At 38.9% G+C, this 23515-nt stretch overlaps 2 protein-coding genes and 1 long non-coding RNA gene across 3 annotated transcripts in view; all 3 read right to left on the bottom strand.

Moving 5' to 3' along the window:
* Window positions 1–3462, bottom strand: part of LOC309704681 (uncharacterized protein) — a 235740-nt gene extending 232278 nt beyond the window's left edge. The window contains exons 1-3 of the mRNA XM_082530030.1: window positions 1510–3462; window positions 1211–1447; window positions 1092–1139 (exon numbers count right to left, since the gene is read on the bottom strand). Coding sequence (XP_082386156.1) covers window positions 1092–1139; window positions 1211–1447; window positions 1510–3028 — 1804 coding nt within the window. The 5' untranslated portion in view covers window positions 3029–3462. The remainder of the gene's footprint in view (window positions 1–1091; window positions 1140–1210; window positions 1448–1509) is intronic.
* On the bottom strand, window positions 3061–7773 carry LOC309704235 (uncharacterized protein; the record flags this gene model as incomplete). The annotated part of the gene is made up of 10 exons (XM_082529283.1): window positions 7365–7773; window positions 6626–6746; window positions 6159–6321; window positions 5802–5994; window positions 5545–5616; window positions 5184–5255; window positions 4259–4364; window positions 3619–3689; window positions 3413–3538; window positions 3061–3078 (listed from the first exon to the last, which is right to left on the bottom strand). Exons 2-10 carry the CDS (start codon window positions 6741–6743, stop codon window positions 3061–3063), a joined length of 939 nt encoding a protein of 312 aa, XP_082385409.1. The 5' UTR covers window positions 6744–6746; window positions 7365–7773.
* A 7909-nt stretch (window positions 7774–15682) lies between these two features.
* On the bottom strand, window positions 15683–23463 carry LOC309704730. Its single transcript, XR_014276345.1, has 5 exons — window positions 23158–23463; window positions 22287–22316; window positions 21769–21837; window positions 21488–21562; window positions 15683–21092 (listed from the first exon to the last, which is right to left on the bottom strand). It is a non-coding gene; the product is annotated as an uncharacterized lncRNA (long non-coding RNA).
* Between the last annotated feature and the right edge of the window lie 52 nt (window positions 23464–23515).

Below are 23515 nucleotides of genomic sequence, written 5' to 3'. Positions count from 1 at the left end.
GAGAGGGCAAGAGAAAGTAAAAAAAAAAAAATCCACGGCTCCCAATAAGGAGCCGGCTCGCATCGTTCACTTCAAAGAACCAGCTCTAAGAGCCATTTCGTTCGCGAACGACCCATCACTACTCCGGTGACTGGTCAACTTTCCACTCACCACTGATTTACTGTAGAAAGAGGATGAGAGCGTAGAGGGAATACTTCAGAAGCGCAAACCAGGTAAATAAAGAGTAGTAGATCAGCCCTCCACACACCAACTATTTTCATCTCTCTTGATTAATCTCATCTCCTTCTGTCTCCTGCAGGGCAGCTTCCTTTCTAACATCCTTCAACAAACCTTCCTCACTGTCCCTTGTTTGCACATGCCCAACACAACCTCAACCTGGCCAATGTAGAACAATGTAGACATTTTTTCCAACATGTGCAGTCCCAATGATATTGTTCTTCCTAATCCTATCCATTCTCTCCACCCTCAAAAAGAATCCCAGCATCTTTGCTTTCCCCAAACTCACCTCCAAGAACTGCAATCTATTAAGAACTCTGCTGCCCCCTTACTCTACTGCACTCACTCTAGAGACTATATCACCACATCCTAAAAAGAACATTACTGGCTGCACACTGACTATAGTATTGAGTGCAAACTCCTAAGCCTTCAACAACCTCGCCCCCGCCACCCTGAGGGATTGTCTTTACTGTCACTCTCCCACAACACTGCTAACACTAACCTCCTTACCCCCATCATCAAAATCATAAATCTGAGGGTACAATCCTTTGCCACTGCTAATTGCACCCTCTGGAACTTCCTCTGCTCATTAGATTCTCTCTAGAACTTTAAATCACAGCTCAAAATCACCTGTTCAAACTAGCATTTCCTACCTGACCATCCTCCAAAACTGACCTTTCTATTCTGTTGAGCTGGTCTTTAGAAAGATCCTTGACTTTCTTTAAATTACCATTTGGACAAAGGTAACAATCACTGGAAAAATGATAGTAATGAATTATCTTTTTTTTTTTTACATAAAGATAGCAAAGATAGCAAAAGTGTCTAGGAAGTAGTTACAAAGGTAAAAGCTTCAATAAATGATGACAAACACATACCTGGAGGTTCCTTGACAACTTTCTTCATCATTCTAGTATCTATAGAATCTGTAATAAAGTCTATTAGTCATGTGATTTCATAAATTGAACAAAGTTGAGACTAATCACATTGTACTTACCAATCTGTGGATATACAAGATTTCCTTCATTGACCTCACGCTCCGCTCCGACCTCCTCACGCTCCGCTCCGACCTCCTCACGCTCCGCTCCGACCTCCTCACGCTCCGCTCCGACCTCCTCACGCTCCGCTCCGACCTCCTCACGCTCCGCTCCGACCTCCTCACGCTCCGCTCCGACCTCCTCACGCTCCGCTCCGACCTCACTTTCTTCACTTGAATCTGTCAACTGTAGGTTATCTAACAAAATAAAAGATTGTCTTAATGAACGTGTATAATTCTTAACCTTAACACCACTTTACCTTCGATTTCAATCTCTTCAAGTGTTTTGCCTTGAAGGCTTTTGAGAGACCCTTTCTCCATGGCAATCAGTAGTTTGGATATTTTGGCAAGCTGGGTAGTAGCCTCTGGAAGTCTATAATATTCGCGATGAACACGAATATCATGACCTAGGAAGTTGGCAACTTGGTCTAACTCGTGATTCTTGAGGTTTAAGATCTGAGACAAAGTTGCGACATGTTTGCGCAACTGCGTTGAACGTAGGTGTTCAGGGTTTTCAGCCCCACATTCAGTCGCATAAATCCTCAAACAGTCCTGTCCTCTGTAGGGAGTCAGACAATGAGGTCTGGCAAACAGGAATATGTTTTCTGCCAGAACACCACAGTCTTGTCTTTTCTCTGTCAGCCGTGTTATGGCATTCACCATGTCTGGTGAAAGTAGCACTGCAACCTTGCGTCCTCGTTTACCCCTCAATTCTACACGACTGAAGTGTTGACAAAGGTAAAGTTCAAATTTTGTCAGTCCAATTGCAACATCCTTGTGCAGGGTACTAGTGTCTCTCTCCTGGAAGCCATTCAGTGTCATCTTTGAAATTTCTCCCCCTCTTCTCCTGTTAAATAGTATTACATTTGCCATGGTAGCTTTACAAAGTTCACTGTATGATTTTGGTGAACTATGCTCTTCCAAGTCCTTCAGTGCTTGTTCTGTAGTCTTCTCCAGATGTCTATGAAGACGCTGAACATCTTCTGTGAAAGGAAGTGTGGAAGGCTTGTTGAAGTGCCGCTCGTTTAGTGTGGTTAATGCAGTATGGGAGATGAGTTCTGACCACTTTGTAGCATAAAGGGTTTTGAAACTCTGGGTTGACTTTATCAGTGCACTGTCTTCTGCCATCAGTGCTCTGCAATGTATAATATCACAGACTTTCTGCAGTGAGTGTCCCAACTTTAAAGCAAGGCTTGGAGTCGAGTAGCAGTTCTTTTCTTCATCATACCCACACACCTTCTTAACAGCTTTGATAACCACATTGAAATTTGCAGGTCTTACAGCATCCTCAAAAGTGTGTATTGAGCATTCTTTCCGAAGTGTGAGCAGAAGTCTTCCACATTCTCGGAGTGTCTGGCGAATGTAGTCAAATTTGGTGGGATCTTTCCCATGTTTGTTAAAGAATGATTGAGCAAGCTGAAGAATAGAGAAGTCACTTCGCACAGTAGAAGTTATTTCATCATCTTTCATGACAGCTAATATCTTCCAAACACCGGGGGAAACTTGCTGACACAGAGCTGACTCACTCATACAGGCCAGGGACAAGACCTTTTTTCGTCCCCCCTCTGAATTGGCCTCCACTGGTTTTGAAGAACATTTACGAACATGTCTCCAAAGATCTCTTTTAAGATATAATGCCTCGCAATAAATGCAGTGAATATAGTCTTTTCCTTTGTAGGGTTTTTTTGATGTGCGTCTGGTTTTTAATGATCCAATCCCACTTGCGATGACCTCCGAGTTATGTCTGTGGTTTCCTTTGTTTCGCAGCTTAGAAAGCATTTTCAAACGGTCTTTGGACTTCTTGGGAAGACTTAAAACTCGAGCAACATCTGCATGTGATTTCTCATGAGTTTTTAAATGACGTGTAAACTTTGTCTGTAGTTTTCCACAAATGTAGCAGTATGTTTTGTTTCTTAGTGAGGAGGATGTTTTTAAGGAATCTTCAGCCGTAGTATTAGAGTCATCAACAATGCCTTCAGCATCAGACTTTTCTGCTGTGGCAATAACCCCTGATACGTCGAGCTGTCTTGTGCCAATTCCATCTTCAGATATTGATTCGGCATCTTCTGAAATTCTTTGTCCTACTCTCTCTAAAAAACTTTCTAGGCGAGGTCTTTTCGTTTTGCAAGCAGATTGACTGCTGGAGATCTCAGAGTTCTGTACTTGTTTGCAACTTATATTTAAAGGCTCTGATTTGTTGTCCCATGAGCTATCTGAGTCAGCTATAGAATCTGGCACATATTCCTCTTCTGATGAAGCCCCCTCACTTGAACTATCTTCACTAAAGACCTAATAACAATCAAAAACACAAAGTAAGACTTTGTTTACCTTACATATTTTACTGAGAAGAATTCTGCAAAAACACTTACCTCTGGAAGAGGTTCAGTGAGGTTCACCTTGTGGCTAACATAACATCTTTTGTGCCAGGACTGGTAGCAAACTAGACAGAGAAAAATTAAGTTAATAAAAGAAAGGTAGTTAAAGCCGCTTTCCCCAATTTAAAAAAACAGGCTAGATGGAAGCATAAACACAGTCAAGAAGGCTCCCCCCTCCCATTGGATATTATCCATAGGCCACACCCCCTGGTGTGCTTTGCTGCTAAACAGGCCAGTGCATAGTGTGGTGGAGCCATGTTAATGTAGAATTTAAGGAGTCAGGAAAGACTGTTCTATCGTTTTTCTGGACTGAGCCATGTTATTGGCTGATGGTTTTAGACAAATGCAACAGAACCACTTCATTTTTTTTTCTTTAATCTCCAAACAACATTTATAGCTATGCTTTGTTAAAATGTTGTTATGAACATGAAAAAAAAATATGTTAAGCTAACTTGTTTTTGCAAATTGGGTATAGCAGCTTTAATAATGACATGGTAAGTAAATATGTAAAAAGTGCAGATGTAAAAGGTTCATTATGAACATATATCACTTATGGATTAGTTTTTATAGTGTTCCTTATGGATCATATTTAAGATATTCTAATGTACCCAACCTTCCATAATTAAATAATTACCTTCACATCTCACACCACTCCATTTCAGAGGCGAAAAAGGTCCTCCACATGCAAAACATTTTTCTAAACTTGACATTTCGTCAGGGACTAGATCATGATCGCAGTCCTGTTTGGTAAAAAAAAACAAAAAAAAAAACAGTGTAATCAAAAACAAAATTCATACTTTTGTGATGTAAAATATCACAACCAAATAGTTGTTTTGGTTCCTCTTTAAAAAGGAGTTAAGGACGGAAGAAAAAAAAAAAAAAAAAAACAGGTTCAAGTGTTACTAAAACTATTAAATCAATTTTTGTAACTTTTGCAATGCAAAATTTAAAGGGAAAAATACCTGCTGTATATAGATCAATTTTCAAAACAATTTGTTCTTCTAGGTTTTATATTATGGTATATATTACAAAACCACAATGAAAAGAAAATTCATTGTGGACCCACAACACCCAAAAAAGATTAGACTTACAATTTGTTCTTTCTGAAATGAGAAGATGTGTCCAAAGTTTTGACTGGGAGTGTAAAAAAGTATAATTAAATCATGAAGTCATGAATCCATCAAGACATAACGGATGGCCTTTACACAACAATGTTACATAAATGTGCTTAGCATTAACAGGAAAGAGTTTAGCGATTGTTTCAGTTGTATTTACATGCTCCTTCCTATAGTAAGCTTCATTCTTGCTCCTTGATCAGCTGAAATTCAAATATGCGATCTAACTACATCAGAGTTCATTTCAACCAAGCCGAGAACTACGTCTTTATGCAAACCAGATTTAGGGTTGGGGTTTCATACTTCTTGTTTCAAATCTCAGTCCTCCTAATGCGTGCATCTTACTTGGTCAAGATAACCAAGGACCCACATACCTCAATACTGCCTAATAACTAGCACCTCAGTCTACAACTAAAACAATCTGACACTGAAACTCCAATTTACCTTTGTTGCGTCGTTAGGAGAGGAACTGGCTGCATTCTCATCCACAGCCTGAGATGGCACCATGTTGGATTTCTAAGGAAGAAGCGTGAATAATGAATGGCAGTCTTTGGGTCTAGCCAAGATGAATACAGTCCTCCTAATGTCTGGACCTGTCCAGTTGAGTAATACACAGGACCCGTGTGTGTGGGCGCACTTGTAGGTAGAACTCAGTTGTTTATACTTCCTGTTTCAAATCTCAGTCCTCCTAATGCGTGCATCTTACTTGGTCAAGATAACCAAGGACCCACATACCTCAATACTGCCTAATAACTAGCACCTCAGTCTACAACTAAAACAATCTGACACTGAAACTCCAATTTACCTTTGTTGCGTCGTTAGGAGAGGAACTGGCTGCAATCTCATCCACAGCCTGAGATGCCACCATGTTGGATTTCTAAGGAAGAAGCATGAATAATGAATGGCAGTCTTTGGGTCTAGCCAAGATGAATACAGTCCTCCTAATGTCTGGACCTGTCCAGTTGAGTATTACACAGGACCCGTGTGTGTATGCATACTTTTCAGTATAGCCTTTATTCATTTAATACTATTTATACTTATACTGTACTATTTACATTATACCTTGCTTCTCCATGGCCAGTTGGAATCACCATAGTTATAGGTGATTTCTTCTCCTGGACCAATATCTTTGATTGCAAACAAACAGAGATGGGGCCTTCCATCCACTCTGGTAACTGTCATTTTACTGTTTGGATTCACATTATCGTCATTTACAAGTCTGCCAAGTGAGCCGTCCTCTCTGGTAGCATCAACACTAAAAAAGTATACAATAACAATTACACTCTGTAAAGAAAGTCATTAAGTATATTAGGTTGTAGAACGTCTGAATAACATTTTAATATTCAATTCAAAATATTATTTGAATATTATAATTTGTAAACCTCATGTATTTTATCCTTTATCAAAGCAGTTACATACCATAACTGTTTTCCATTGAACTTGAAATCAAATATGAAAACCTTGAGTGCATCATGGTAAAGTTTCATTTGGTTTTCTTGTTCCTCTTTAGTTATGATTTGTCCTCTGTACTCAAAAAGAAAATCTCCCTTTTGAAATGACCGACAGCTGAACACACCGCGACCTAAAGACACACATCAAAAACAAATTGGGCAATAAACTATAAACCATTTAATTAAAATCCTTCTTGTTTTTAAATATGTTTTTTATTTGATTATATTGTATTATTTATTTTGGAACATGTAACATGTTCATAATTCCTTGGGGAAAGACAAGGAAAAAATAGAAATATAATAATAATAATAAAACAAGTATAATTATATTCGTGATTATTAATTTTCTCATGCATGGTATGCTACAAAAAAACTACAAAAAACATAAAAATTTCTATTTTGAGAAGCTGACTGCATTCTTTGGAATCAACTCACCTTTAAATGAATCAATATACCTCACATCAAATCCTGCCTTGTCTTCACCTAAGGAGCAGTAATACCTAGCATCTTGTATGGGATTTATTTTAGCTCTCCGTGGCCTTGTTGCCGCCATCCCCTGCAAAGATCAGGTATTAATGACTTTAGAAATAACACATTATACTACAAAATGTATGTAGACATAGAAATAAACAGATCGAAAAATCTATTTATGTTGGGGAGAGCTCCCCTAAAGGTTCCAAATATCTGTGTTTCCCAACAGTTCCTCCTATCTTGTATCACTGTGTGTCAGAGGCTGCATGCCCTACCTGTGGAAGTTCTGTTTCGTATATTTTATTTGGTCTAAGGTTACTGCAAATCTTAATGAGTTAATTTTCATATCCACATTTCCTTAACCTTTTATATTTCTTAAAGTTATAAATTAAAATAATGATTTAGTATGGTTGAACAATAAGCATATTTGTCCTACAGTTTTTGTTTCATTTGTAAAATATTTTCTGAAAACAGATCTCACTAGTTTTAAAACCACAAGTTTTGTGATGCTAAAACCAAAATTAATCAAACCAACAGCAACAGAATGTCAAACTTTTGCTACTAGCATGCTGGCTAGCTAAACTGTCAAAAATTAGATGCTTTGGTGTATCCGAACGTAATATAATAACCTATATTACTTTGCTTTATTGGATGAATATATTTATATAAACATCATGTGTAAGGGAATTTGTATGGTTCTCACCTGATCTTCCACGAAAGCAGTAAGATAAAAGCTGTCTCATTAAATCCTCATGTCGTGCACCTGAACTCTTTAGTGTCCTCTTCTTCTTCTTCTGCTCTTTAAATGTTCATGGTGGTTGGCAACCAGCGTAGATGTACATTAGCACCCCCATAGTGCTGAGGAGTGGATATCATTGGCCAAGAACAGTGGATTAACACTGGGATTCTTGCAAATAGAATGCTATGATGTAATAGAGTTAAATTGCTCTAGTGCATTCTGACATAACTCACTTGGAATATGTAGACTTAATAATACTGTATAAAATGTAATTTTTCCAAAAGACTGATATTTATGCTTCTAAATTTTTAAAGAATGAAACAAAAGTAGTAAATGGGGATGATGAGTTTTAGTAACAACTTCAAAGTTATTTGGCTAAAAGAGTTTTAAAATTCAAATAATTAACTTGGACCAAAAAGGCATATCATTGCTACAATGAGATTGGTGAATAAAAATAGATTAGACCACAGATATTTAAGTATTGCAGCAATACAATTAATTTTCATGACCTTAAGTGTTTTTGTGATGCTTTCTTTTTCTTTTTAAATAGTAAAAACTCATGACATAATTAGGACAAAGTTTATAATGAAATAGAAAAATCTTTATTATTGTGGCTGGTCTGGGATGCTGCTGCAGGTGAGATGGACTCACCTGCATTGTATCTACAATCTGTTACAGCAACCGTATAATTATTGTAATTGTTGGACAGCGCGAGGGAACGACCGGCTCAGGTGAGCCACAGGCTGGTGCGCTAGCGGGATGGGGGTGCCGCTGGAAGCGTGGGCGGTCCCTGGAACCACCTCGTCACCAGCGCCGCTAGATCTACAGGCGAACGCCCAGGTAGTCACTTCCCCGTGGCTGGGCTGGGGCGCTGATGCTCCAGGCCTATTCCCTCGCTTGCTCATGGAGGGGGGGGGAGGTGGCTCCTCGGTCTTAGTCGGGGGAAGAGGGTATGTGGTGGGGCGTGTTCTGCGATGCCGCTGCATGTGAGATGGACCCACCTGCACGGCATCTATAATCACACCACGCTGGCTTAAAAACTTGTGCTCTGCTTGTGGTGTTGTTTGTGGTGATGTGTACGGCAGACACAAACATACCTTCCCACCCTCATACACACAACCACAAACACTCGGCCCTCACCCAACGTGGACACAGACAAATGGACACTGTACACACAATCACACTCCCCAAACATTCTCTACATCCCAGGTCCAGGTATTCTTGCCCCGGAGGGGGAACTCATACCCAGACCCAGATGTTGCCCTCCTACCTGAGGTGGAAATCAAGCAGACCGTCCCCGGCTCCGCAGTGGCAGGGGGCCGCTGCAACCCAGGCCTCGATCAGATGGCCAATTCCACCTTCAGCCCCCCCCGCCCTGACGGCTGGCAGAGAGTGGGGCTCTGTGAAGACCCCATGCCTCCCTCCGCTCGCTCATATGTAGTGTTGCTGCGTGCTGTTCTAAAGTGCATTTAAAACACGGGAGGAGATGTCATCTGTTCTTTTGATATTCATCAGAACCCTGGCTGCAGCATTTTGGATCAGCTGAAGACTTTTAGTTGCATTATGTGGACTTCCTGATAGTTAAGAGTTATAGTAATGCAGCCTTGAAGTAACAAAGGCATCAACTAGTTTTTCAGCATCACTCCTGGATGGGATGTTTCTAATTTTAGCAATATTACGGAGGTGGAAGGAGGAGACCCTAGAAACCTCTTTCATGTCAGATCTAAATGACATGTCTTTGTCAAAAAATAACACAGAGGTTCTTTGCTTTATTACTGGAGGCTAATTTAATGCCATCCAGATGAAGGGACTGACCAAGTAATTTGTTTTTCTGAGCTTCTGGTCCAAAGACAACTTCTGTCTTGTCGGAATTCAAAAGGAGGAAGTTTGAAGACATCCAGGTTTTTATGTCTTCCAAGCATGCCCGTAATCTTTATAACTGATTAGGTTCATCAGGATTTAGGTGTGCATAGCTATGGAAATTTATCCCATGCTGTCTAATGATTTTACCAATAGGGAACATATATATAGTAAAAAGGATCAGTCCAAGTACAGAACCCTGTGGTGTACGCCACAAGTAACCATAGAGGTTGAAGAGGATTTATCATTTACGTAAACAAACCTTGAGTCTGTTGGACAAGTAAGATTTAAACCAGCCTAGTGCTGTTCCTTTGATCCCTGCAACATTTTCAAACCTTTCTATGAGAATATTGTGATTGAATGTGTCAAAAACAGCACTGAGGTCCAGTAGAACCAGAATGGTCACCAGTCCATTATCTGAGGCCATGAGAATATCATTAGTAACTTTCACCAGAGCTGTTTCAGTGCTATGATGAGCTCTAAAGCCAGATTGAAACTCTTCAAACAGGTCGTTATTGTTTAAGTGCTAACACACCTGATTGGCAACTATTACCTCAAGAATTTTAGATATGAAGGGAAGATTAGATATAGGTCTATAGTTCATTAAGTTGTCTTGATTAAAAGAGGGTTTCTTAAATAGAGGTTTAATTACAGCAACCTTAAAATCCTATGGTACGTATCCATTTTCTAAAAATAAATTCATTATATCCAAAACTGGAGCAACAATTAAAGGAAATACCGCTTTAAATAGTTTGGTTCGGGATTAGGTCTAACATGCAGGTATGTATGTAGACCATGTCTACGTACCTAAATGTCATAGTTCAGCTGTGTGCAGGCAGGAACGAGGAAAAGGACCCAAAATGCAGACTCTCGGAAGACTGGAGTGAAACTCAAAAACGGCAGCTTTATTGCTGGTTGGAAAATAAGAGACAATACAAAACTAATCCACGGGGAGACACACAGCACAGGATTAGTGCCGTTTACGACGCGACAGGGAGCACAGAAAATACAGGGCTAAAATACACAGGGCATAACGAGGGGAATGAGAGGCAGGAGGTGAACACTGGTGGGAGACATCAGGGCTAACGAGACCAAGGAAGCAAAACTGAAAACACTGACATGAGACAAAGGCTGTATCCCAATTCAGGGTCTGCAGCCTTAAAGTACGCAGCCTCAACGATCCTCAAAGGCTGCGTACTCAAAGACCGCTAAGGCCGGAAGTAAGAGGCTTGTGAAATGGGACGGTCTAGCCTCCATCGCGCTGCCCAGGTTGCCTAGCAACCATAACACCAATCGCTGGAAACGTTTCATACAGTTTTGTTTGACAGAAATGAAAGAGAACATATTTTGTTTGTGTGTTTGTTTCTACACGAGCTTTGTGTGATTTAATAAGTATCTGAGGCTGAGACCACAGGACTGTAAAACATGATTGTTGGCCTTCATATTTGTACTGCAGTCATTTAAGATTAGCTAGTAAATAACAATTAGCTAATGTTGTTCATGAGACTAAAGTCAGTGTAAATATGATATGGCCAATATTATAGTTATTATATTAATCATCATAAGCCATTACAGCAGTGAGTTTGAACTCTCAAATCAAATCACTTCTACAGCACATGTGAGTGAAATTCATGTGAGTGAACTCTGTGTCAAATACTGATTTTCAGTAAAGATTCAAGTTGCAGTTATTTATATGTCCTATGACCTTAAACCTTCACTCAAAGACAAGTATCTTTGACAGTGTATATACAGATGTATCATATATAAGAGACAAATATTGTCCGTTTGATATGTTGGCATTACTAAATTTGGCTCAATGCTTACATATATGTGTAAAAAGAAAATGTACGAGCTGTGATAACTGTTTCTGATAAACAAAGAGTAGACTGATATATTAAATATTCCTTTATTGGGTGAGAAAATCAGACCATGTCATAACTGCTTTAGGTCATACAGAATAGATATCAGAGCCTTAAACAGGCTGACTTCTGCTAAATGGGTCAAACTGGACAGAAAGTAAACAAACACATAACATCCTTATAGAATATGATGTAACACTATAGATCAACTTACCTCAGAATATATAAAGCATATAAACAATTACAGCAATATGATGCAACAAACACAGCAGTGCTACTAATCCAAAATACTCAAAGCTTCATAGAAGTGAAACAAACATTTATTTTTAGCTCCATTTTGCTGCTGATACATACTTTAGGTTTCTGAATATTAAACTTGTTGCTGCCTTTCGTAGTGTGTAACTTGAAGGCCCTGAGTACTTTCTCCCACACTGAAAACACTGGAATGATAACATTATTTGAACATTACCTAATAAGACTGATTCAGGACAGACAATTAGTTATTTTAAACTTTTCTAGCAGTCCTTCATAAACAGGGAACAGTCTGTCTATTCTCTCCATCTGTCAGCTGCTGCTGGCTCTTCCTCCTCCTCTTCCTCACACACTGCTGAGTTTGTCCTGGTGGATCATCAGGGCTGCAAAGCCTCACAGATGGTGTGCAGCAGTGGATCCCTCAGTCTGTCGTCACTCTGGACACTTGCAGTTGTCACACATGGAAATCAAATGTGTGATAAGCTGCAGGATTCAAACACAAGTGTAACTTATAAATACATGTTCATACTTTTATTCCACAATCAGAGAGAAAGAAAAAGAGAGAGAGTGCAGGACAGACAGACAGGTGACAGTCTCAGGTGTATACACTGCTACAAAACAGCACAAGAGAAGGAGGATTTAGTGTTTGTGTTATTACGAGTGCTAAACAAGAAGAGTTCCCAGATGGTGCAGTGGACACATGTGTGACTCCGGTGATTAAAGCATCTTTCTTTCAGCTTAACGAGTGAACCGTCAGCTCGTTCAAACACACGTTAAAGTCCGTTTGGCTCGACACCACCGAGCAGAGGCAGCAATATAACATAGCTAACATTAACAGTGCAGTGAATCCTGCTTGTGCCGTGATATTCAGGACTGCAAACCGAGCAGCATCACTGACTTTCAGCTTGTTGTGTTTGTGGATATATGACTGACTTTAATTTTCCATACAATCATCACATTCTCTGTAAGATTAAGGTCAACTATTGTATTATTATATTTTAAAGGCTTTAAAACCAAGTAAACGCTAAAAGTACAAACATCGCTAATGTCATAACTTTGCCGACATGTGGCCAACAGTAATGTTTTAATGTTCCTCATTATTAAACATTTGCACATAAATAAGTGACATAATATTCAGTACTTACGTTTAACAGTTTACTCTTCGGCCGCTCCGCTTCTGCCGTCTGCAGCAAAATTGTCCACAGTGACTGCCGCGCTATGAATTGTGGGATATGTTGGGCCACGAAGTCTACATCACCACAGCCTTAAAATTCAGGGAAATGAAGGACGCATTTCAGGGCCGCATTTCGAGCAGCCTTTGAATTGGGACAGCCTTCGGCGCGCCGCTGTGACGTAATCGGCCTTAAAATGCAGCCTTTAAGGCTGCAGACCCTGAATTGGGATACAGCCAAAGACCTTGAAAGTAAAGCAGGAAACACAAAATCACAGAGACAGACTCAGAAACATGGCTTCACACAGGGATTTGACAGAGAACACAGACAGGGGAGAGCAACAGGGGCTGTATCCCAATTCAGGGTCTGCAGCCTTAAAGGCCGCATTTTAAGTTTCAATTCAAAGGCTGCTCGAAATGTGGCCCACAAATGCGTCCTTCATTTCCCTGAATTTGAAGGATGTGGCTGTGTAGACTTCATGGCCCAACATATCCCAGAATGCATAGCGCGGCGTTGGGTGTGGATAATTTTGCCGAAAAAAAAACAGCGGAAGCGGGACGGCCAAAGAGTAAACTTGGAAAAGTAAGTACTGAATATTAATTCACTTATTTATGTACAAATGTTTAATAACGAAGAACATTAAAACATTACTGTTGGCCACATGTTGGCAAAGTTATGTGACATTAGTGATGTTTGTACTTTCAGCGTTTACTTTGTTTTAAAGCCTTTACTTTAAAATATACGCCGTTCAATAGTCGACCTTAATCTTACAGAGAATGTGATGTTTTTATGGATAATTAAAGTCAGTCATATATCCACAAACACAACAAGCTGAAAGTCAGTGATGCTGCTCGGTTTGCAGTACTGAATATCACGGCTCAAGGAGGATTCACTGCACTGTTAATGTTAGCTATGTTATATTGCTGCCTCTGTTCGGTGGTGTCGAGCCAAACGGACTTTAACGTGTGTTTGAACGTTTGTTTCACTCGTTAAGCTGAAAGAAAGAAGCTTTAATCACAGGAGTCACACATGTGTCCACTGTACCATCTGGGAACTCTTCTTGTTTAGCACTCGGAATAACACAAACACTAAATCCTCCTTCTCTTTTGCTGTTTTGTAGCAGTGTGTACACCTGAGACTGTCACCTGTCTGTCTGTCCTGCACTCTCTCTCTTTTTCTTTCTCTCTGATTGTGGAATAAAAGTATGAACATGTATTTATAAGTTACACTTGTGTTTGAATCCTGCAGCTTATCACACATTTGATTTCCATGTGTGACAACTGCAAGTGTCCAGAGTGAGGACAAACTGAGGAACCCACTGCTGCACATCATCTGTGAGGCTTTGCACCCCTGATGATCCACCAGGACAAACTCAGCAGTGTGTGAGGAAGAGGAGGAGGAAGAGCCAGCAGCAGCTGACAGATGGAGAGAATAGACAGACTGTTCCCTCTGTGTGAAGGACGCTAGAAAAGGTTAAAAGAACTCATTGTCTGTCCTGAATCAGTCTGATTAGGTCATGTTCAAATAATGTTGTCATTCCAGTGTTTTTAGTGTGGGAGAAAGTACTCAGGGCCTTCAAGGGAAACACTATGAAAGGCAGGAACAAGTTTAATATTCACAAACCTAAAGTATGTATCAGCAGCAGAATGGACCTCAAAATAAATGTCCATGTTTGTTTCAGTTCTAGGAAGCTTTGAGTATTTTGCATTAGTAGTACTGCTGTGTTTGTTGGATCATATTGCTGTAATTATTTCTATGCTTTATATATTCTGAGGTAAGTTGATCTATAGTGTTCCATCATATTCTATAAATATGTTATGTGTTTGTATACTTTGTGCCCAGTTTGACCCATTTAGCAGAAGTCAGCCTGTTTAAGGCTCTGATATCTATTTTGTAGGACTTAAAGCAGTTATGACATGACATGGTCTGATTTCCTCACTCAATAAAGGAATATTTAATATATCAGTCTACTCTTCATTCTATCACAAACGGTTATCACAGCTCGTACATTTTATTTTTACACATATGTCAGCATTGAGCCAAATTTAGTAATACCAACATATTAAAAGAACAACATTTGTCTCTTATATATAATACATCGATATATACACTGTCAAAGATACTTGTCTTTGAGTGAAGATTTAAGGTGATGGGAAATATAAATAACTGCAACTTGAATCTTTACTGAAGCTCAGTATTTGACACAGAGTTCAAGTTCACTGCTGTAATAACAAGTAATGATTAATATAATAATAACTTTAATATTGGCCATATTATATTTTCATTGCCATTGCCACTTTAGTTTCATGAACAACATTAGTTAATTGTTAATTACTAACTAATTTTAAAATGACTGTTCAGTACAGAAATGAAGCCCAACAATCATGTTTTACAGTCCCGTGGTCTCAGCCTCAGATACTTATCACATCAAAGCTCATAGAAAAACAAACACATGAACAAAAACAAATGAATTTTCTCCTTTATTTCTGTCAAACAATACTGTATGAAACTGTTAGCAGAGCTGCTCTGGGCCACGTCATGGCATAATATTTTTGAGGGAGAATAAAAAGTCAACACACATATCTTATTTCTGACGGAGGACTCTGCCACTACACTTCTCCAGTCCATTCACAAAGTCGTTGCATGGTGAGACATGGATAGGAAGTGGGCGGAGCCTTTTACCGTCATTTTATTGTGACGCAAAGTACAAACACCTGTGGACACACAATCCAACACCCCCACTTGTACACAGGTTGGGGAAAAACAGTCCTCCGAAAAAAACATCTTACATTCCAAACACAAATACAGAGAATTTGTCTAACTTAGACTTTGAAACTGGTTTCGTCATCATATCTGCTACCATTGACTCAGTTGGACAGTAATCAATGAGCACTTTCCTTTCATGTACAGCTGACCTTATAAAATGATATTTCACATCAATGTGTTTACATCTTTGTCTGTTCACTGGATTTTTTGACAAAGCGATTGTTCCCTGATTGTCCTCCAATATCATAGGTATTTCATACTCAAACTCATCAAGATCTTGAATCAAATAAGTCAAATACATACACTCCTGAATTGTTGCTGCTAATGCCATGTATTCAGCTTCACAAGTTGATAGTGCTGTAGTTGTCTGCTTTTTGGTTTTCCATGATATCAAAGGACCATTTTCATTTAGGCTTACACAATAACCTGTCATACTGCGTCTATCAGAAACATCGGATGCCCAGTCTGCGTCACTGTATGCTTGTAGACCTAGTTTTCCACTTGAACATTTCCTAAAACACAGTTCTTTTCCTTGACTACCTTTTAGATACCTCAGAACATGTTTCACTGCTGTCCAATCATCAACAGTTGGCGCATTGAAGTGTTGTGACAGTTTGCTGACAACATAGCTTAAATCAGGTCGCGTACAATAGCTCAGATAAATAAGACATCCTACCGCTTCACGATATCTCCTCACATCTGGTAATGTCTCGAATTTATCAGAATGAGTCCATTTCTGTTCACAGGGTGTTAACCTTGGCTTACAGTTTTGCATGTTAAATCTTTTTAAAATGTTCTCAATATATATTTTCTATGACATTTTGACACATTCTTTTTCTTGAAGAAAATCTATTCCTAGAAAATGGTTAAGTTTCCCCAGATCTTTCATTTGGAATTTAGAAGAGAGCATTTCTTTCACGCCTGAAAGCACATTTTCATTGTTAGCTGCAATGAGTAAATCATCCACCCACACTATGATGATTACTTTTTCACTTTCAGTTTCTTTTGAATACACACAATGATCAGCAATATTTTGTCTAAATCCACAACTGCTTAAATAGTCATGTAAGGTTTGGTTCCAGTTACGACCCGATTGCTTCAGCCCATAAAGTGATTTCTTTAGTCTATACACCAGTTTATTAGTCTCACTTGATTCTGTCTCAAAACCTTCTGGTTGTTGTATATATATTTCTTCATTTATTGGTGCGTGTAGATAGGCGGTTTTTACATCCATCTGGTGAACCAACATATCATCCTGAACCACTTTCTGCATCAAAACTCTCACACTCGATAAATTAGCAGTCGGTGAAAAAGTCTCCTCATAATCAACTCCTTTTGTTTGACTAAAACCTTTAGCCACAAATCGAGCTTTATATCTGTCTGATCCATCTGAGTTCTTTTTAACGGCATAAACCCATTTACCCCCCACTGCTTTCTTACCCTCTGGTAAAGTGGTTAAAGTAAATGTGTCATTCTCCTTAAGGGATTGAATTTCTTCATTCATCGCTTTTTCCCATTCTTTTGACTCACTTGACACAATAGCTTCACTAAATGATGTGGGTATTTCACACAACAATCTGTAGCAATAATCAACACTAGTTTGCATCTGTTCATTTTCACACTCTTTCACATCCGTGATATAATCACTCAAATAATCAGGTCTCTTTCTGATTCTGGATGGATAACGTGTAGCTCCAGCATCTACTTTATCCTCAGTTTTAACCTCGGACTCAGTTTGACTGCTTTCACTACCATCTGGAATGTCCTCATCCTTCGTCTGTTTGGGTTCACCATCTTTTCTGGATTCATAAACCTCATCTTCATACATCTGATCACTCTGTGTTTGTTGATCCATTGTCGCGGGATTTAGTATTTTTATCAATCTGTGCTTTTCAACCTTCCCGGTTTTTGGGAAATAGATCAAATATGCTGGACTATTTTTGTCATATCCCAAGAAAACACCTTTGTCGCATCTTGGATCCAGCTTTCCCCTATTTTGTTTATAAGCATAGCACAATGATCCGAATTTTTTCATTCTAGAAAGATCAGGTCTTTTTCCAGTTAACATCTTATACGCTGTCTGACCTGTGCGTTTGTTAAAACATCGGTTCCTAATCACTCCCGCGGTTTGTACTGCATATGGCCATAAAGACTTTGGCAATTCGCTCTCAACTAACATGCATCTCGCCATGTCAAAAAGTGTACGCCAGTTCCTCTCTGCTGTTCGGTTTTGATGAGGCGAATATGGCGCCGAAGTTTCCTGCCTAATGCCGTGTCTACTTAATAAATCTCTGAACTGACTGCTTGTAAATTCAGTTCCATTATCAGAACGAATGCACTTGATTTTCCCATATGACGCCACATCTGCAATAAATCTTTCAGTTGCTTGAGTTGTATCACTTTTGTGTTTCAGATTATATACAAATGTTGCACCTGAATAATCATCAACAAACGACAAAACAAACTTAAACCCTTCTTTAGAGTTTGGCGTAATCGGACCAGCCAAATCCGTATGTACCAACTCTAATGCTGCCCTGGCCTTTTCATCCGGTTCTCGGTTCCTAGTTTGAATAAACTTCCCTTGTATACAGGCTTCACATTGCATATTTTTGTTGATTTTACCCTTAATTTCCATTCCATCAACGACATTTTGCAGATTTTGAACATCCTCATAATTACAGTGTCCTAGGATTTCATGCCACGTTTGCATATCAAAACATCCATTACATTTATCTTCAAACTCTTGCACAGTGTTTATAAAGAACAGTCTCTCGTGTTCATATATAGGGAATTTTGTTCCATCAACATGTTTAAGAAAACTGTCCCCGTGTTTGAAAACCACAGTGGCTCCGTTACTAGTAGCTGCTTTTACTGACAAAATGTCCTGTGGGAACGATGGAATGTAGAGTGCTTGTTTCAATGTTACCTTGTGGCTGCGTCCTTTACTGTCGATCATACTTATCTCAGCATCTCCTCGCCGCTTTGCAGCTCCTCTGCTCCGCCTTCCGTCAGCCAACTCTACACAATGAGCCTCGGGTTGAAATGTGTCATCAAAAGTCTTAAAACTCTCGATCTTCGTGAAGATATGTGACGTCGCTCCCGTATCCACCAATAGCTGGTTATTCAGCATCTCTTGGCCGCCGTCCGGGACCCTCTGGGGTTTGGAGCCCGTCTTGAACGCGTAGTCCTTCTCCACGACCCCTCTCGCTTCATCCCGTCTTAGCTTCCTTCTACAGGTCGCATCTTTGTGTGTACTACTCCGGCAAAAACTGCACCATACTCTAGATCGGCACGTTCTTGCAGTGTGTCCCTTTAGTCGAAAATTTAAAACACACAATCTCATTATTCTTTGATCTTCGGTCATCTGCTCGCCATGAAGTAGAATCCTGGTCTGATTGCACTTTTGTCCTCATTACGTTGTCATTAGTTATAGCCACACGCATTCGCTCGGTTTCTTCATAACTTCTGAGTTTTACTTTAAAATCTGAAAATGTGATTTTTGCTTCACTCTGTGTAACGTGCACAATCAGGGGTTTAAACGTCTCTGGTAGACCTTTCATTATCATTGCGATCAGAAGTCCATCAGTTAGTGACTCACCCGCATTTTTTAACGCTGTGATAATTGCTTCTGCTCGGATAATATAGTCCGTCACACTTTCATTCTTTTCATTTGTGAGAGAAGTGAGTTCGGTGTACAGACTTATGATCCTTGGCTTGCCCACTCCTGCATAATGACCTCTCAAAATTTTTAGGGCCTTCCGTCCGTCATCAACTGCATCTCTCATAACTAACGATAAACTTTTGTCATCCAGAAATTGTATCAACTCTGCATATGCTTCTGCATTTTTGTCATCATCTTCACCATCGGCTTCTTCATCACCCTCAGCCTTTAAGATGACATCTTTCAAACCTTGTAGTCTGAGATGACCAAGGAACTTCGTTTCCCATATCTCATATTTCCTTTCATCTCCATCAAATTGCAAACGGGAATATCGACTGCCCGACTCTGCCGTGCGTCTGCTCATGATGCACAAAAACGCTTACTCACTCAATCGTGCCAAACTTTTAACACCTGCCGGTAACTTGCGCAGCGGAAGCGTGCTGGGCCCATAACCTGTTAGCAGAGCTGCTCTGGGCCACGTCATGGCATAATATTTTTGAGGGAGAATAAAAAGTCAACACACATATCTTATTTCTGATGGAGGACTCTGCCACTACACTTCTCCAGTCCATTCACAAAGTCGTTGCATGGTGAGACATGGATAGGAAGTGGGCGGAGCCTTTTACCGTCATTTTATTGTGACGCAAAGTACAAACACCTGTGGACACACAATCCAACAGAAACGTTTCCAGCGGTGAGTATCATGGTTGCTAGGCAACCTGAGCAGTGCGACGGAGCCTAGACCGTCCCATTTCACAAGCCTCTCACTTCCGACCTTAGCGGTCTTTGAGTACGCGGCCCTTGTGGACTGCTAAGGCTGCGTATTTTAAGGCTGCAGACCCTGAATTGGGATACAGCCACAGAGACAGAACACCAAACCATGATAACCGAAACATGGGAAAATAATAATCAAAACTGTACACTAAGAAAGCAGAACAACAAAGCATGGAGCAGCAAAAAACCAAAACACAGACAGCAATAAATACAAAACACACAGTGAAGGGAAAGGGTGAACACAAGACCCAGGGAACACAGATAAACGTGAAGGCAAGAGGACCTAAAACAGTGAATAAAAAATAACCACAAACTCAAAATGCTGGGTCGAGAGACCCAGGACCATGACACCTAAATGCATTGAGTTGCCACTATGTGATTGCCCAATTAGTGAGTAGTTAACGAGCAGTTCGAGGTGTACCCAATAAAGGTCACTCTTTTTTACATTTGTTTTAGAATTGCAATATCCTCTTTACACAGGGCCAGGAAAGCATTTCCCCTTGAAAAATAAGATAATAGAAAACAACCTATATTTGTATTCACTCAGGTTCTCTTCATCTAATCTGATAACAGATAAATGAGAGAACAAACCAAAAAATAAATAACTTATCAGTCAAATACTTTTTCATACCACTTTGTAAGTACGTAACTGTATTTACTTAGTATAACTGTGAATAATTACACAAAACCTTAGTGTTTCATATAAAAGCAAAGCTTCATATGTCTTCTTTCCAACAAGGTAAAGCAGGCTTTTATTACAATTAAGTTCAACATACAGTGGTTCATTTGGTGTGGTCATTTTGGAACATTTACCAGTTATCTAACCCACATGTGAATTGGAAGGACTGTGTAAGAATTGGCGGGACAACTACACACAAGCCTCATTATTATTCACACATGTGTGAATATTCATGAGGTCCTGCTATTACACACGCTACCACCAGGGACACTCTTGGTGATACACAGATTTAACACAAAATCAAGTTTATATGTATTAAACCGACATCTTGATTTTTTTGTTTTTTTAGGGTTAGTGGACCAATAGAAACCACTCTACGTTGTTAGATTTCAGTCAAAATTAGCAGGACACCGCCTCTGTCCTGTTAATTCAAAATGTCCTTCTAGTGTGGTGTGTATTCAGACGAAATGTCCAGCTAATACATGTTTACCAACGCACATGTGTGTGTGTGTGTGTGTGTGTGTGTATGTGTGTGTGATTGTATGAACATAAGTCAGCATACTTAAAATGTAATTTCTTTTCCTTTTCCAGCAGTCTCAGTTCCCCCAGCTTTCACGGCAATCCTCAAAGCCCTTCTGGACACGCTGGGAAACCCCTTCCTTACCGCCACTGTAACAAACAAAAGTCACAGTTCTATTACTTTTATCAGAGTTAAAATAAAAATGTGATTTATGTTAGCTGGCTTCATTTAGCAAACAGATATTTCTGTTTATATAGATACAGATATTAATACAGATATATTTTACGCATAATTTTACCTCTTTTTTTTCCTAGATGGGAAGTCTATCCAGTTCACATTACAGTAATGCTAACACCCCTTTTGGTCATCTCTCCTTACCTTCCAGCATTCATAAATCTGTTGACCTTCTTTGTCTGAGACCAACCACTACAATGCATCATCACCTATTTGTATTGGTAACTTACTTTACAACCTATTTTAATGGTTGCAAAGTAAGTTACTTGTGCTGTATGCAATTTTAGATACACAGAAAGTCTTCACTTACTATATATGGCTGTCATAGTGTCCTTATCAAGGGCAGTTCTTCACTCTGCGCCGATGTCCGTTTTGCTCTGTCCTCCTATAAAAAGCATGAACATTTGAGTGTTTGACTAGTTTTAGATTTCCAAAAATTTGATATTTGTACAACTAAACATTTGAACTACAATATATGCTATTGAGCGATACTTTTATGGGTAATTTTTGGTAAAGAAACTGGTGACAGAGTTGTAGGCTTTTTAAAGTACTATTAGCTAACCATTTGAACTGACTTTCAAAGCTGATTACCTTTTAAATTGCTGTGGATCAAAACCTCCAGTGGGAAGGCGGCCATTAGAAGAACACGCACCATTGAACCTGAAAATAACAAAAACAAACAATATATAAGAGTCCGGTAGGGTAATAAATCTCTTCTGAAGCAATATAGTTCATTTTGGGTGAAAAACAAAACATTCCTCTAAAATATATATACTGACATCAGCAATCAACATCATGATTGTAATTATTTCCTTTTTAGTACATCTACTGCTGTTTGCATGTGTCAAGCACTACGACTGTATCTATGCATATAAATTCACCATATATATCCAGCAAAAATGTTTTGTTATAGTCAAAAGGAAAACAAACAAAGGCATTCAATCAGAGGTGAGAAATTAATTGGGAATATGAATTATAGGTGAACTATTCTTTACCTACTAGCGATCAAGCTTCTTTAACCAAGAAGCTTGAAATATTTGAATGTAAAATAAAATAAATAAATAAATAATAATAAAAATAACATGATGTAATTAAAATGCACAACTTACATTAAGGAAATCTGCATTTGTATCCACAGGCTAAAAGTAAAACAGTAAATGTGTTAGTGATAGTACAGGTATTTGTAAAAAAAAAAAAAAAGCCGGAAGTAACTGTGACGCTTCTAGTGGGATGCTAAATGCAGAGATTTATATTTACAGTATAATACTGCATGTACGGGTAACTGTGTTGTGAACTGTAACTGAATATTAGAGAATCTCAGAGAAATTAAATGTATTTATTTTTTGAATTTATCAATCATAAAACCGTCTGTTTTGAAGGCCTGTTACGATAGCGACTTTTTGTTGGTCGGTATATTGCCCCATAAACAATTGCGACAAGTTATGTCATTGTCATTTTAAGACCATTTTATGTCTTTGAATGTATAATCATAATATAACACCATAATAATGCAAGATCTACACACTTTCAATTGACAAACCAACATCTAATTCTTAAAGTATTTAGATCATTGAAATTAGGAATCAAAATATTAGATACCTTAAAAACTTGAATAAATAGTAAATTTTCTAACAAATAGAAAACAATGTTATTTAATGTTATTGTTTTGTTATCATTATATTTTATTTTTGTAAATATAATGGCGGATAAATTACATCATCAACAATTATTGAGGTCATGTACATGTATTGTGTGTTAAGTCGATATATCGATTATTGTGATAGGCCTACTGTTTTGGTATCATAACGAGCTTGTCAAACATGCATGACCACTAAACAATGTCTAAGCAGTAGTATTGGTCTGAATGACAACAAACATAACTAGTGTTTTGGAAAATCTGTTAGAAAACAGTTATTTCAATAATTATGATTAGCATGTGACACAGACACCGCATAAAAAACTACAACAACAAATACTTACTTTAGGAGGATGGGGGAGGGCAGCATGAGGTTGAGACTTTGACATCTGTAAAAAACAAATTCATGTATTACAAACAAGTCACTTAAAAATACATTAATGTGGCAGATTGTTCCCTGTTCAGATGCAGTGTATAAGTACAATCAGGGCTGTCACAACAATGGGGTGGGGCCAAGTGGCTGCAACCCTAGGTACAATGTGCAGGTATATATAATTACATATAATATATGTGAATAAAGCAAGAATCTGTTTAGGTTAGTCACTGTGCTGACTGATGCTTGCTAGGTTTATATGATTGCAAACTGCACAAAAACAACAACGGCAACAACATTAATGACAATGACAAACAAAATTACTTACA

The sequence above is a fragment of the Aulonocara stuartgranti genome, assembly GCF_965226115.1.
Source record: "Aulonocara stuartgranti genome assembly, chromosome: 4".
NCBI lineage: Eukaryota > Metazoa > Chordata > Actinopteri > Cichliformes > Cichlidae > Aulonocara > Aulonocara stuartgranti.
Note: the sequence above shows the minus strand (reverse complement) of the source record. Positions and strands in the feature narration are given on the sequence as shown.